The sequence below is a fragment of the Peromyscus maniculatus genome, chromosome 1 (genome assembly GCF_049852395.1).
Source record: "Peromyscus maniculatus bairdii isolate BWxNUB_F1_BW_parent chromosome 1, HU_Pman_BW_mat_3.1, whole genome shotgun sequence".
NCBI classification, from domain to species: Eukaryota; Metazoa; Chordata; class Mammalia; order Rodentia; family Cricetidae; genus Peromyscus; species Peromyscus maniculatus.
In genome coordinates, this window is record NC_134852.1 from 150,998,400 (window position 1) to 151,012,220 (window position 13,821).

General features: G+C 43.3%; 1 protein-coding gene across 1 annotated transcript; it reads left to right on the forward strand.

Annotated features, from left to right (window-relative positions):
* Positions 1 to 4,671: 4,671 nt before the first annotated feature.
* On the forward strand, positions 4,672 to 5,625 carry LOC102923606 (olfactory receptor 13A1-like). Its single transcript, XM_006977176.2, has one exon. The coding sequence runs from the start codon at positions 4,690 to 4,692 to the stop codon at positions 5,623 to 5,625; it is 936 nt and encodes a 311-aa protein (XP_006977238.2). The 5' UTR covers positions 4,672 to 4,689.
* The last annotated feature ends 8,196 nt before the right edge of the window (positions 5,626 to 13,821 follow it).

Here is a 13,821-nt window from a genome sequence, read left to right on the forward strand (position 1 = left end):
TTATTTATTAAATTTAATTTTACAAATCAGCTACTGATTCCCTTGTTCTCACCCCCTCCTGACCCCCCCCTCGCTCTCTCCCCAGCTCACCCCCCATTCCCATCTCCTCCAGGGCAAAGACTCCCCTGAAGATTGAGTTCAACCTGGTAGATTCAGTCCAGGCAGGTCCAGTTCCCTCCTCCCAGGCTAAGCAAAGTGTCCCTGTATAAGCTCCAGGTTTCAAACAGCCAGCTCATGCAATGAGCACAGGACCTGGTCCCACTGTCTGGATGCCTCCCAAGCAGATCAAGCTAATCAACTGTTTTATTTATCCAGAGGGCCTGATCCAGGTGGTGGCTCCTCAGCTATTGGTTCATAGTTCATGTGTTTCCTTTCGTTTGGATATTTGTCCCTGTGCTTCATTTGCTTTTTAATTTTTACCTTGGCCATTCTGACTGGGGTAAGATTTAATCTCAAAGTAGTTTTAATTTGGATTTCTCTGATGGCAAATAATGTTGAACATTTTTTAATGTTTTTCATCTATTTGTGTTTCCTCTTTGAAAATTCTCTGTTTAATTCCATTCCCCATTTTTAGCTGGATTGTTTGTTTTCTCTGTTTAAACTTTGAATTATTTGTATATTCTAGATATTAATGCCCTCGGTTGTCGAGTTGGTAAAGACTTTTTGCCATTCTTAGGATGCCTCTTCATTCAGATGATGATGTTATTCCCTGCACAGACGTTTTGTTGTTGCATGTGGCCGGCCCAGGTTTCAGTTATTGAGATTGGTGCCTGTGCAGCTATTGTCTGTTCAGAAAGTCCTTTCCTGTGACAATGAGTTGAAGCATATTCCATGTTTATACTCTGTCATGTTCAGGGTATTGGGTCTTATGCTAAGGCCCTTGATCCACTCGGAGTTGGATTTTGTCCAGGTTGAGAGATAAGAAACTAGTTTCATTCCTCTACATGTAACGCCAGTTTGACCAGCACTGTCTTTTCTCTGGTGTATAGTTTTTACGTCTTTGAAATAAAACAGGTGTCCATATAGGGAGAAACAGGGTGCTAGGGAAGTTCCCAGGAACCCACAAGGATGACCCCACCTTAGACTACTAGCAATAGTCAAGAGGGTGCCTGGACTGGTCTACTCCAGTAACCAGATCAGTGAATACCCTAACTGTCATCATTGAGCCTTCATCCACTTACTGATGGAAGCAGATACAAAGGTCCACAGCCAGGCATCAGGTCAAGTGTCAGGAGTTAAATCAATGAGAGAGAGGAGGGATTCTATGAACAAGGCACATAAAGATAATGATGGGAAAATGTGCAGAAATAGCCAACCAAACCAGTGGAAACCCATGAACTGTGGACCAATAGCTGAGGAGCCTCCAGGGGACTGGACTAGGCCCTCTGGATAGGCAAGACAGTTGTTTAGCTTGAACTGTTTAGGGGGCCCACAGACGGGGATTGGGATCCATCCCCGGTGCATGAGCAGGCTTTTTGGAGCCCAGTGCCTAAGATGTGATGCCTTGCATAGCCTTGGTACAGGGGGAGGGCCTTGGACCAGCCTCAGGTGATTGTACCAGGCTCTGATGACTCCCCATGGGAGATCTTGACTTAGAGGAAGTAGGAATGTGGGGTGGGTTGGAGGGGGAGGCTGGGGGCAGGAAGAGGGAGGAGGGGAGAATCTGTGGTTGTTATGTAAAATGAAAGGAAAATTTCTTGATAATTAAAATTTAAAAAACCATAAAGAAATTTATTTTAAAATAAAAAGAGAGGAAGGAAGGAAGGAAGGAAGGAAGGAAGGAAGGAAGGAAGGAAGGAAGGAAGGAAGGAAGGAAGGAAGAAAATAAACAGGTTGTCTATAAGGACATGGACATGTGTCCAGGTCTTCATATCACCCTATTTATTACATTTCTTCTTAGGTGTGTTATTTAGAAATTTGTTAAGGCATTGGAGCCGGGGCCTGTCCTTGGTGCATGGGCTGGCTTTTTGGAGCCTAGGGCCTGTGCTGGGACTTTGCTCAGCTTGCTGTAGGGAGGAGGGGACTGGGCCGGCCTTGGCTGACTCTTCCAGACTAGGCTGACTCCCCAGGGGAGACCTTGCATTGGAGGAGGTGAGGATGGAGGGTGAGTTGCAGGGAAGTGCTGGGGTGTGGGAGGAGGGAGGATGGGAAATCCTGTGGCTGATATGTGAAATTAAGTTAATTATAAAATTAAAATATATATATAAAAAGAAATTGGTTAGTTATTTTTCACACATTTTAATTTTTATAGATGTGCTATTGATGTTAGGAAAGTTCTACCATACAGCACATGTTATTCACAGATTTCAATTATTATTAAATCTTTCCCTCTAGCTCAACCTATGGTCAATCTTGATCATACTTCCTGTACTCTAAGGAAGGTGTACCCTGGGAATGGAAGTTAATATCACACATAAATTATTAGCACTATCAGCGGAGTATTTCACAATTGCAAGTGTAGTTAAATTAGATAGCCAGATCCAGAAACTTCCAAGAACATTAGAGGAATTCGTTTTTTGCAATTCTGTTTTTGCAGAACCCCTTGCAATAGCAAACTATGCATTGACATTCTCTAGTGGAATAGAATAGAAGGGAGAGGAAGAGATGTGGTTAGACATAACACCGTCAGAGTAAATGCTATATTTGAGTACTCCTACTTTGAAATGGAGGCAGATACAATATTTAAAAGTCAACATTTACTACTAAGTTGGTGAGAATTGGATTGTGAACCTTACTATGAAAAAGAGACACGAGATAAAAATGTGATTTTTAAAAAATGAAGTAACACTGCAAATAATTGCCACAAACATGTTTATTAATAGGAGTAGAGTGTGTTCATATATGAACTCATGAAGGCACCTATGGAAAAGGCTAATGAGGGACATCGATGAGTCTCCTATGGCAAGCTAAAGAGTGTGATTTGCTGAAGGACTGGGGAGAGACACAGTGAATTTGAACTAGGGCCAAGGGCCAATTCTCTCCAGGTGCTACTCTGTAGTTCTTGATTGTAGCTTGATTTTTTCGCCTTGCCCACTGTCAGGACAAATCTCTGTCACCCGCCAGTCCCACAGCCGCTCAGACCCAACCAAGTAAACACAGACACTTATATTGCTTTCAAACCGTATGGCCGTGGCAGGCTTCCTGCTAACTGTCCTTATCTTGCTAACTGTGCTTTTATCTTAAATTGATCCATTTCCATACATCTATACCTTGCCATGTGGCTGGTGGCTTACTGGCGTCTTCACATGCTGCTGGTCATGGCGGTGGCTGCAGCCTCTCTGGTCATGGTGGCCGCTGCAGCGTCTCCTTCTGCCTTTCTGACCTTTTATTTCTCCTCTCTGTTAGTCCCGCCTATCTTTCCTGCCTAGCCACGGCCGATCAGGTTTTATTTATTAACCAATCAGAGCAACTTGACATACAGACCATCCCCCAGCACAGCCAAGTGCAGACCATCTCAAACACCTGCACTCAGGCTCATGGTCCTAATCATCCTCTATACGGACCTGCTGGGTAACGCCACAAAGAACCCAAGAAGGGCTCCCACAGGACAAACAGAACATCCCACAGCACTTGATTGCTGGAAGAGGAACCTGGAAATGTTGAAAATGACAAGAAGCCAGAAATTATGAAACAATCGAACATATTGAAAACATGAGTCATAAGGTTGGGAAAGCTATAATGGCAGGCTTTGCAGACAAGTTGAATAAGAGAGGGAAGAGAATGCATAACAATATTCTTGGCTCATGGAACATGAAAGTACTGAGGATCTATCATAGGTCTAGGCTAAAGGGAAGACAATGAGTCAGAGAGAAGGAGCTGTGCTCTGTAGAATAAGCATCTAGAAACACTGTGTGGCTGAGGGTGAGCTTTGTATAAGGCTACTGAAACCATGAAGAAATATCTGTAGATAGTGGCAATGACTTCAGTGGTGAGTATATTGACTTTGAAGTTATTATGATTCATTGCAACACCATAAAAGTACTATGGGTTTATAGTCCTGGGTTTTGAGAAATGCTCTCTGGGTTAATAGGTTTGAAGTAGTTAGAGTCAGGACAGTTTCAACCAAACTAGAAATCACAGACCACAGTAAGTAAAATTCAGAATATACATGGCTGCTTGGCAATGGGGAATGACAATTGTCAGGTTGAAATGTGTGATAGAGAAACCACTCCAAATATCGGAAAAGACAAAGTGTCTGGAAAGCTAGGAGGCCAAATGTAAAGAAAGGTAGAAGAGTCATCTCAGTACGTTCATCCAGAATTGTCATGCTGTGAAGAAGACCTGCTGTGGAGGAGAGTGGTACAGCTGTGTTGCCAGCACCGTGTGCAGAACACAGTGCTTACAGGTGACAGAGCAGTAAAGCATGAGCAGGTCCTGAGTAAGGGATGCTCCACTCAACCCACATAGTCAAGAAGATGAGGTAGGTTCAGATGTCCTGCTGATCCAAATCTACACAGGGAAAGTCTCTAGGTGGGATATCAAAAGTAAATAAAATATGTGTGGTTTCCCAACAGTATGATATGGACAAAAAAGACAAGAGGCTTCTATGATGGAAATATATTAACTCCTTCCCTTTCTGACAGCAGAGAATTTTGAGATGACCAAGTTTAGAAACCAGATTTGAAGTGGTAAACTGTCATATTTTCTCAGGAGCTAACATACACAGTTGTGAAACGGATACTCTCCATCATGATGTTGAGTCCCAACCAGACAATGGTGACAGAGTTTGTGCTGGAAGGGTTCTCAGAGCACACTGGTCTAAGATTGCTCCTGATTGGCTGCTTCCTGTCCCTCTACACAATGGCTCTACTAGGCAACATTATCATCATTGCTTTGGTCACCTCCAGTACTGGGCTCCACAGTCCCATGTACTTTTTCCTGTGCAACCTGGCCACCATGGATATTGTCTGCACCTCCTCCGTGCTACCCAAGGCACTGCTTGGCCTAGTATCTGATGAAAACACCATCTCCTTCAAGGGGTGCATGGCCCAGCTCTTCTTCCTTCTATGGTCTTTGTCTTCTGAGCTGCTGCTGCTCACAGTCATGGCCTATGACCGCTACATGGCCATCTGCCATCCCCTGCACTACAGCTCTAGGATGAGCCCACACCTGTGTGGGGCCCTAGCCATGGGTGTGTGGTCCATCTGTGCTCTGAATGCATCTGTCCACACTGGTCTGATGACAAGGCTGTCATTCTGTGGCCCCAAGGTCATCACCCACTTCTTCTGTGAGATCCCCCCACTCCTTCTCCTCTCCTGCAGCCCCACATATGTGAATAGCATTATGACTCTTATGGCAGATGCCTTTTATGGGGGCATCAACTTCATCCTCACCTTACTCTCCTATGGCTGCATCATCGCCAGCATCCTGCACATGCGTTCTGCTGAGGGCAAGAAGAAGGCCTTTTCTACCTGCTCCTCCCACCTCATCGTGGTCTGTGTGTACTACTCATCTGTGTTCTGTGCCTACATCAGTCCTGCTTCCAGCTACAGCGCAGAAAGAAGCAAAGTGACTTCGGTGCTGTACTCAGTGCTCAGCCCAACCCTGAACCCCCTCATCTATACACTGAGGAACAAGGATGTCAAGCTTGCCCTAGGGAGACTCTTGCCCTCTTCCTCACAGTAAGTGGAGATGTGCAGACTGTTCTCCTGGCCTGTGCTCTTCCTACACATGCCCTCCTGAGAGCAGCCCCATCGGATGTTCCTATTATTGTTTTAGAAAACCATTCTCTGATGCAAGGACTGGACAATTGTACTTACTGTAACCTCAAAAATAACAACAACAAAATTCTTTAGATATAATTAAACAAATACTCAGGCTTTATCTCCTAACTTGTACAAACCATTTCAAAAGCAAAGTTTATTTAAATGGAGATTCCATGTTCCTAGTCTGGAAAGTTTCAGTGGGTGATAATGATGATAGTTACAAAATAAATCTCTTTCCTCCAGTGCCGCCCTGTAAACATCACAGGGCTTTGTTTCAGAACTCTGCCTTAGAATCTAAACTTCATAAGGAACCTTGAGAGGCAAGCATGCTCATAGTGTCCTGGGAAGACCAAAGTTGAGTGGTTTTCCATTTCACAGCTGCCTACTGAGCTGTGGAAGTCAAAGCTAGGATGGAGAAAGCAGAAATCTGTGGAGCAGAGATTAAGTTTAAGCTTCAAATTGAAAATTACATTGATGAGTCCAGCTTGCTTATGACAATGGAACTCCTGGGAAAGATTAATTATTTCCAACAAAAAGTTTTAGGGAAACTAGATGAATGTTTACATGCCAAGAGTACAGTGAAAGTCTTACACCACAGTGTAATTAAAAATCATAAAAAATAGATCACAAACAAAAATGCTAGGGTAAAACTTTTTTCTACATCATATTCTTTCCCCTCCCCCCACAACTCCTCCAAGAGCCTACCTACCTACTTTCCTACTCACCCAACCTGTCTCTGTCTCTGTTTTTCTCTGTCTTTCTGTCTCTCTCTGTGTTTCTCAAAGTACAGAAAACCCAAACCAATAACACAAAACAATATCAAAATAAACCAAAAAGCACACACACACACACACACACACACACACACACACACACACACACACACACACAAATGGAGTCTGTTTTGTGTTTACCAGTTATTCCTGGGTAAACTCTTAAAATTCTCTGACAATAGAAAAGAGGAAGAGGAGAACAGGAAGGGGAAGGGAAGTGCATCTGTAGGAAGAGGAAGAGGAAGACAGGAAGAGGAAGGGAAGTGCATCTTTAGGAAGAGGAAGGGAAGTGTATCTGAGACCACTGCTAAGATACGGTGGGAAGACAAGTGAGTGGAGAAAGGGCAGCATCTGCAGCAACTGCTGCTGAGATGATGCTGCATCCTTTTCAGACTGAACACATTTTTCATTAGCTTACTTCCTTATTCTTCTTAAATGCTGTACCATAGCAGGACTTGTGATGCAAATCAGATATGTTGTATGAATTAGCTCTTCAAACTTGTGACCAAAATACCTTTTCAAAACTTGTCTTCTGTCTCATGTTTTCAGAGGATTCAGTCCATGGACACTCAGCTCTTTGCTTTGTCTATCATGAGGCAGGGCTTTATGGCACTGGAGACAGTGGGGGTGTCTTCCCATCATGGCTGCCCAGAATGCATATTAGAGGAGCACCTGTACCCAACTGGCTTTCTTCTTTTCCCTTTAGCCCATGCTTTCCAGTCCCCAGTCCATGAAATGCTGTTACCCACATAGAGAATAGATCCCCTGCTTCAGTGAATTCTTTCTGGAAACACTCTCAACTGCATGGACAAATGTGTCCTCTGGTGAGCTCCTAGGACAGTGGTTCTCAACCTGTGGGTCATGACCCCTATGGGAGTTGAACAACCTGGGGTCACTTAAGACCATCAGAAATACCAGATATTTACATTATGATTCATAGCAGTATCAAACCTACAGTTATGAAGTAGCAATGAGAATAATTTTATGGTAAGGGGTCACCCACAACATGAGGAACAATTGTATTAAAAGGTTGCAGTATTAAGAAGGTTGAGAACCACTGTCCTAGGTGATTCTGGATTCAGTTATGGTGACAACAAATAGTAACATCTGTGAACCACTGGCCCGGGTCTAATTTGCCTGTGGATTTCTTTGACACTCTTTGCTTCATCTTTAAGTCATGTTTTGTGCCCTTTCTTCTATTATTAATTTCATGCCTGTGATTTAAGCTACAACTGATAATTCCCCCATCACAAGTATACAAATGGTCACAAACACATCTCATAGATACATTATTTGGGAATTCTTATCATGAGACATGCCTTATGTCATGTTAACATTACCTACAACATATGCAACATAAAGCAATGACCCTCCAGGAAATGTCAGGTCACACAAAACAAACCTGGCACTGGGATCTAAGTCAAAACTGTGACTAAGCAAACCATTGATATGGCACTGTGTCTAGGAAAGGGCTACTGCTGTGAGATGGTCTATATGTCAAATTACTCTGATTGGTCAATAAATAAAACACTGATTAGCCCATGGCTAGGCAGGAAGTATAGGCAGGACTAACAGAGAGGAGAAAAGAAAGAACAGGAAGGCAGAAGGAGACACTTCACATGACAAGGAGCACGTGAAGATGCCGGTAAGCCACGAGCCATGTGACAAGGTATATATTTATAAAAATTGATTAATTTAAACTATAAGAACAGTTAGCAAGAAGCCTGCCACAGCCATACAGTTTGTAAGCAGTGCTGGTGTCTGTCTCTGGTCTCTGTGTGTTGGATCAGGAGAGGTTCAGTAGGCATCAGCGGTTGTCAAGCTCAGCCTCTTATTCTTCTATAATGGAAATCCTTCCTTCAAGCTGGAATACAAACTATGCTTCAAGAATGTTATGAAGTGCTAATAGGAAAGATGTAAAGAATCAAGCTAGGGCCGTGAGAGTCTACAGGAAGCATGGGCTGAGAGCAGAGGTTCCTCATCCCCGTGACAACACAACTAGCAGCTGTGGGGACCGAAGTTCAAGTAGTTGAATTATGTCTCCCCAAAGAACTTACAGTCCGTTCCTAATTAGCAGTGAGGTCTGAGTCAATGAGTCACTGAAGTAGCTTAATGGTTAAGAGCACTGTACTTATAGTTAAATACACTTAAATGTGTTAGATATGTGAAAATGCATGAGTTAATTATTTTAAAAGAGACAAATCCAGTAGAAACTGAGGTTTTCTTTATACATAGACTTGGACATGTGGTCCAAGGTGATGTCTTAGCCTATCCAATCTATAGTCAGGGAATGCATAAATGATTCCAGTGTTCCTCTCTAATCTTACAGTCTATAAGGGGAATATAGTTTTATGAGAGATGTTTTGAATTCCTCACTTCTCAGGCTGTAAATGAGAAGACTGAGATATGGGGTCATGGTGGTATACAAAATGATTATGGCCTTGTCCAGGAACCAGTAGATCCCACTGTGGGATGAATACAGGTGTAGGATACTATGGAGCAAAGCAGGGTGATCACCACCAGGTGGGCAGAGCAGCTAGAGAAAGCACACTTCTTGCCCTCAGCTGAGCAGATGTGCAGGATGCTAGTGGTGAGGAAACCATTGGACAACATGGTCAGTAAGAAGTTTAGGACACTAACGAACATGTCTGACTTTCATGACATTGTTACGAAGGTGTAGCTACAGGATAGCAACAATATCAATGGGACCTCACAGATAAATTGTGAGCTCAGACTGGAGTCACAGAAGGACAGCATCAAAATGAAGCAGGTGAGCAACAGTAGTTGAGAACCCCCCTGAACCACACAAATCTTACCAGGGCCACACAGGCCCTTACTCTGTGTGATTTCTGGGGTTGTATGGATTGCAGCTTCCTTATCAAAGACTTAACAGCCAACACCCACGAATAAGTGAACACTTACCTTATTTATCTTTTGGAACTTGGGTCACTGTACTCAGGTGTGAGGTGTTCTGTGTTGTGTGGTTCGGTCGAGGAAAGAGGTCACTCCAAAATGAAATTTTAAGGCTTGTGTGGCAGCAGGAAGGTCCAGCCTCTGACGAACTGGACCCCAAATAGCCATACAAAGGCTTACATATAGTTATACACAAAGTTGTGTTTTTGGGTAAAGTATTTCCTCATACCAAGGACAAGGACCCTATTCTAATCCAAGGGCCATGACTGGGTCCATGGTCCTACAGCAGTCAGGGTTCATGTTGGTGTCCCTGCCATGTAGTACCACCAAAAGCTGTGCCGATGCCTGTGGTCTGGGCTGCCTCCTGAAGCCATGTTAATGTCTGAGGATGGTACAAAGCTGGCCCCGCCCCTCACCAACCACCACAAGTTGGCACTGATACAGTGTGGGCGTGGGAGAGCTGGCCCTGGTGGCCTGGACAAGGGAGAGATGGACCCACACCTTGCCAGCCACAGAACTCGGGAGAACTGGTCCTGCCCCTCACCAGCTACCACATGGCGGTGGCCTGGGCACCCGAGAGCTGGTGGAACCATAACTACAGGATCGCCATGACTTGGGGCAACGGCAGGATAGCAGAGAGGAATCTCAGTGAGGGGCCAGTATTGCTGGGGTAGCAGAATCCAGAGGCCTTGAACCTGACCAACAACTCATTACAATGAACATTTGCAAGCAAAGCTGTTTGGGCAAAAGGGTGGCCTCCCATGCCACTGCTACGAACAAGTATGTCGAGGGAAAGGCAGGAAAGAAGGAGAGGGGAAGCAGCACACACACAACATCACTGAGCCCAGACAGCTGTGGTGGGTGTGCGGGAATGCTGCTTTGGAAATCAGGATGGCGGTTTCTCAGAAAATTGAGAATCAATCTACCTCAAGACTCAGCTATACCACTCTTGGGCACATACTCAAGGAATGCTCAATCTTACCACAAGGACACATACTCAACAATGTTCATAGCAGCATTATTCGTAATAGCCAGAACCTGGAAACAACCTAGATGCCCCTCAACTGAAGAATGGATAAAGAAAATGTGGTACATATACACAATGGAGTACTACTAAGCAATAAAAAAAATGAAATCATGAAATTCACAGGCAAATGGATGGAACTAGAAAATATCATCTTGAGTGAGGGAACCCAGACTCAGAAGGACAAACATGGTATGTACTCACTCATAAGTGGATACTAGATATAAAGCAAAGGATAACCAGAGCAACCCACAGCTCCAGAGAAGCTAGCTAACAAGGAGGACCCTTAGAGGGACACATAGATCACCCAGCGAAGGAGAAATAGATGAGATCTACATGAGCAAACTGGGGGTGAGTTGTGGGGGCTGGGGTAATGAAGTGCAAGGGATGGGGGATGAGAACATAAGGGAACGGGAGGTTTGAGCTGGAACAGGGACAGAATGGGAGAGCAAGGAAAGAGATACCATGATAAATGAAGACATCATGGGAATAGGGAGAAACAGAGTGCTAGGGAAGTTCCCAGGAATCCATAAGGATGACCCCACCTTAGACTACTAGCAATAGTCAAGAGGGTGCCTGGACTGGTTTACTCCAGTAACCAGATTAGTAAACACCCTAGTTGTCATCATAGAGCCTTCATCCAATGACTGAAAGAAGCAGATATAGAGATCCATAGCTGAGCGCCAGGCCAAGCTCCAGGAATCCAGTTGATGAGAGAGAGGAGGGATTCTATGAGCAAGGGACATTGAGATCATGATGGGAAAATATACAGAGACGGCCAGCCAAACTAGTGGAAACCCATGAACTGTGGACCAATATCTGAGGAGCCCCCATGATACTGGACTAGGCCCTATGGATTGGCGAGACAGTTGTTTAGCTTGAACTGTTTAGGGGGCCCCCAGGCCGTGGGATCAGGATCCATCCCTGGTGCATGAGCAGGTTTTTGGAGCCCAGTGCCTACGGTGGGACACTGTGCAGCCTTGGTGCAGAGGGGAGGGCCTTGGACCGGCCTCAAGTGAATGTCAGGCTCTGTTGACTTCCCATGGGAGACCTTGCCTTGGAGGGGGTGGGAATGGGGGATGGGTTGGGGGGGAAGGCTGGGGGATGGGAGGAGAGAGGAGAGGAGGATCTGTAGTTGATATGTAAAATGAACGACTAGAAAATTTCTTAGCATGTTAATGACTTTTTATGTGAGTGCTAAGGGGATCCACTCTCAGGCCTGCATGCTTGCACGGTAAGTATTTACCCACTGAGCCATCTCTGCATCAGAGTTGTGTTAACTTAGTACCTCAATTAAGCAATATGGAAAATGGTGAAATTATAAATCCCATTTCTCTTTTTGAATTTACTTTGTAAGCATGAAGGAAGCAGCAGACAGTGAGTTACATACGTAAACCTTAAACATAGTAATACTATGGAGGAGACAGACTCTCAGAATGTTCAGACACCAAATGGAATTAACTGCATTGGAACCACAGGGCTCTGTGAAAAATGAAAATTCAGGTTTGCTCGCTAAACAGACTAGGTAATCAGAGATGACGGCACTAGAGCAAGCATAAGATTCTGTAGCTGTGGAGGCTGTGTGCTGGCAAATTTAGCTCTGCACATTGGAGTATCAGGGTCAGCCTTCCCAAGAGAGCTTACTTCATGTAGCCCCAAAGGATGAGTGCAAGTTAAGAAAACCTCTTTAGACTTGAGCCTTCATTCTTTGTACTCCTGTGGGTCTGGTGCACTGTTAATTGTTCCCTAGAATTGCTATCCTACCATAGCTTAGTACCAATAGGGGATGCTGCATTTTCAGTTTTGATTAAGAATTGGTGGTGGCACTTAGCTATCAGGTATCCTGTCAGATCAGAACCCATGGTATGAATTGTAGGAATCAAGAAACAAAAATGAGTACGAGGTTGCTATGACCCAGAATTTCCAAAACTAATAATGCTCAGTATTTCTCAGCCATTATTTCTAAACTCTTTATATGAATAAATGTCCCCGGGATTTGGAGAGCTATGTTCTTACCTTGCCTGGAACCCTAGTGCTGAGTTGGTAGATCAGCAGGCCCAGTCTAGCCATTGTAGCCAAATCACTAAGTTTCAAATTCAGTGACACATCTCTCTTAAAAAACATAGTGAGGGAGACAGAAATAGACATCTAATTGATGTCAGCCTCTGGCCTCCAGAAATGCACACATACAAAACACACACAAAAATAGTTTTGGTAAAAATGGTTCAATAAATGGATTATGTCTGCCAATCATTTTTGAGTAAATGCATAAATAAAAGAAGTCTGAAGAAAATTTGGGGTGAAAATTAGATTGATAAGGAGCCTGGCATTTATGGAACAAGAAAATAAAAATAACAATAAATATATTAAGAAGTAAAATATAATGAATTGTAAAAGCAAAGAGTCAGACACTTGTCATAGGAAGAAAGACAAGTTGTCTTGGGTTTTGAAGCATAAAATGATAACCTGTTTAATGTCTGCATTTCCACATAGACTCTTTCATTTCTGATGATTGTATTATCTATATAATCTCATGGTATATTTTAATGTAAACTGTCAAATTCCCACTCCTATCACCATATGTCAGTCCATATATATATACATATATATACATGAAATGACTAGGCAAAGAATATGGCTTTGAAGTTGTCAAGGTATGTCAGTGGGAAACAACGCTTGCTACCAAAGCTGACAACCTGAAATTGATCCCCACGTCCCACACCTTACAAGGAGAGAACAGATTACTGCAAAATATCCTCTGACCTCCTCATGCACTGTGACATAAAGGTACATAAACACAAATAAATGAATGAATAAATAAATGCAATAAATTATCATTACATTGTTAAAAAAAAGAAAAAGAAAAAATAATTCCCATCTAATAATGATGACATATATTTACAATGATGATGTCATACCATTCCAATCATTATGTAATAAATTTAAAGTGACAATCTTTAAAAAAGAGGCCAGGCAGTGGTGGCACACACCTTTAATCCCAGCACAAGGGAGGCAGAAGCAGGCGGATCTCTGTGAGTTTGAGGCTAGCCTGGTCTACAGAGCAAGATCTGGTCTACAGAGTAAGATATAGGACAGGCACCAAAGCTACATGGAGAAACCCTGTCTGGAAAAAGAAAAAAGAAAAGAGAAAAGAGCAGGTTATTACCAAGAGGGGTCAGCTAGGTATTTGTTTGTTTGTTTTCTGGGTTTTTTATTTTAATTTTGTGGGGGAGTTTACAAGGGTGGAGGGAAGACATGGAAGGACTAGGAAATGAGTAGGATTGGGGTGCATGATGTGAAATTCCCAAAGAATCAATACAAAAATTTTGATTAAAAAAAGTATTTTAGTAGACTTTTTCTCTCATATTTCTTTGTTTGGTCGTTTTTGTCTTGCGTCTGATCTTGT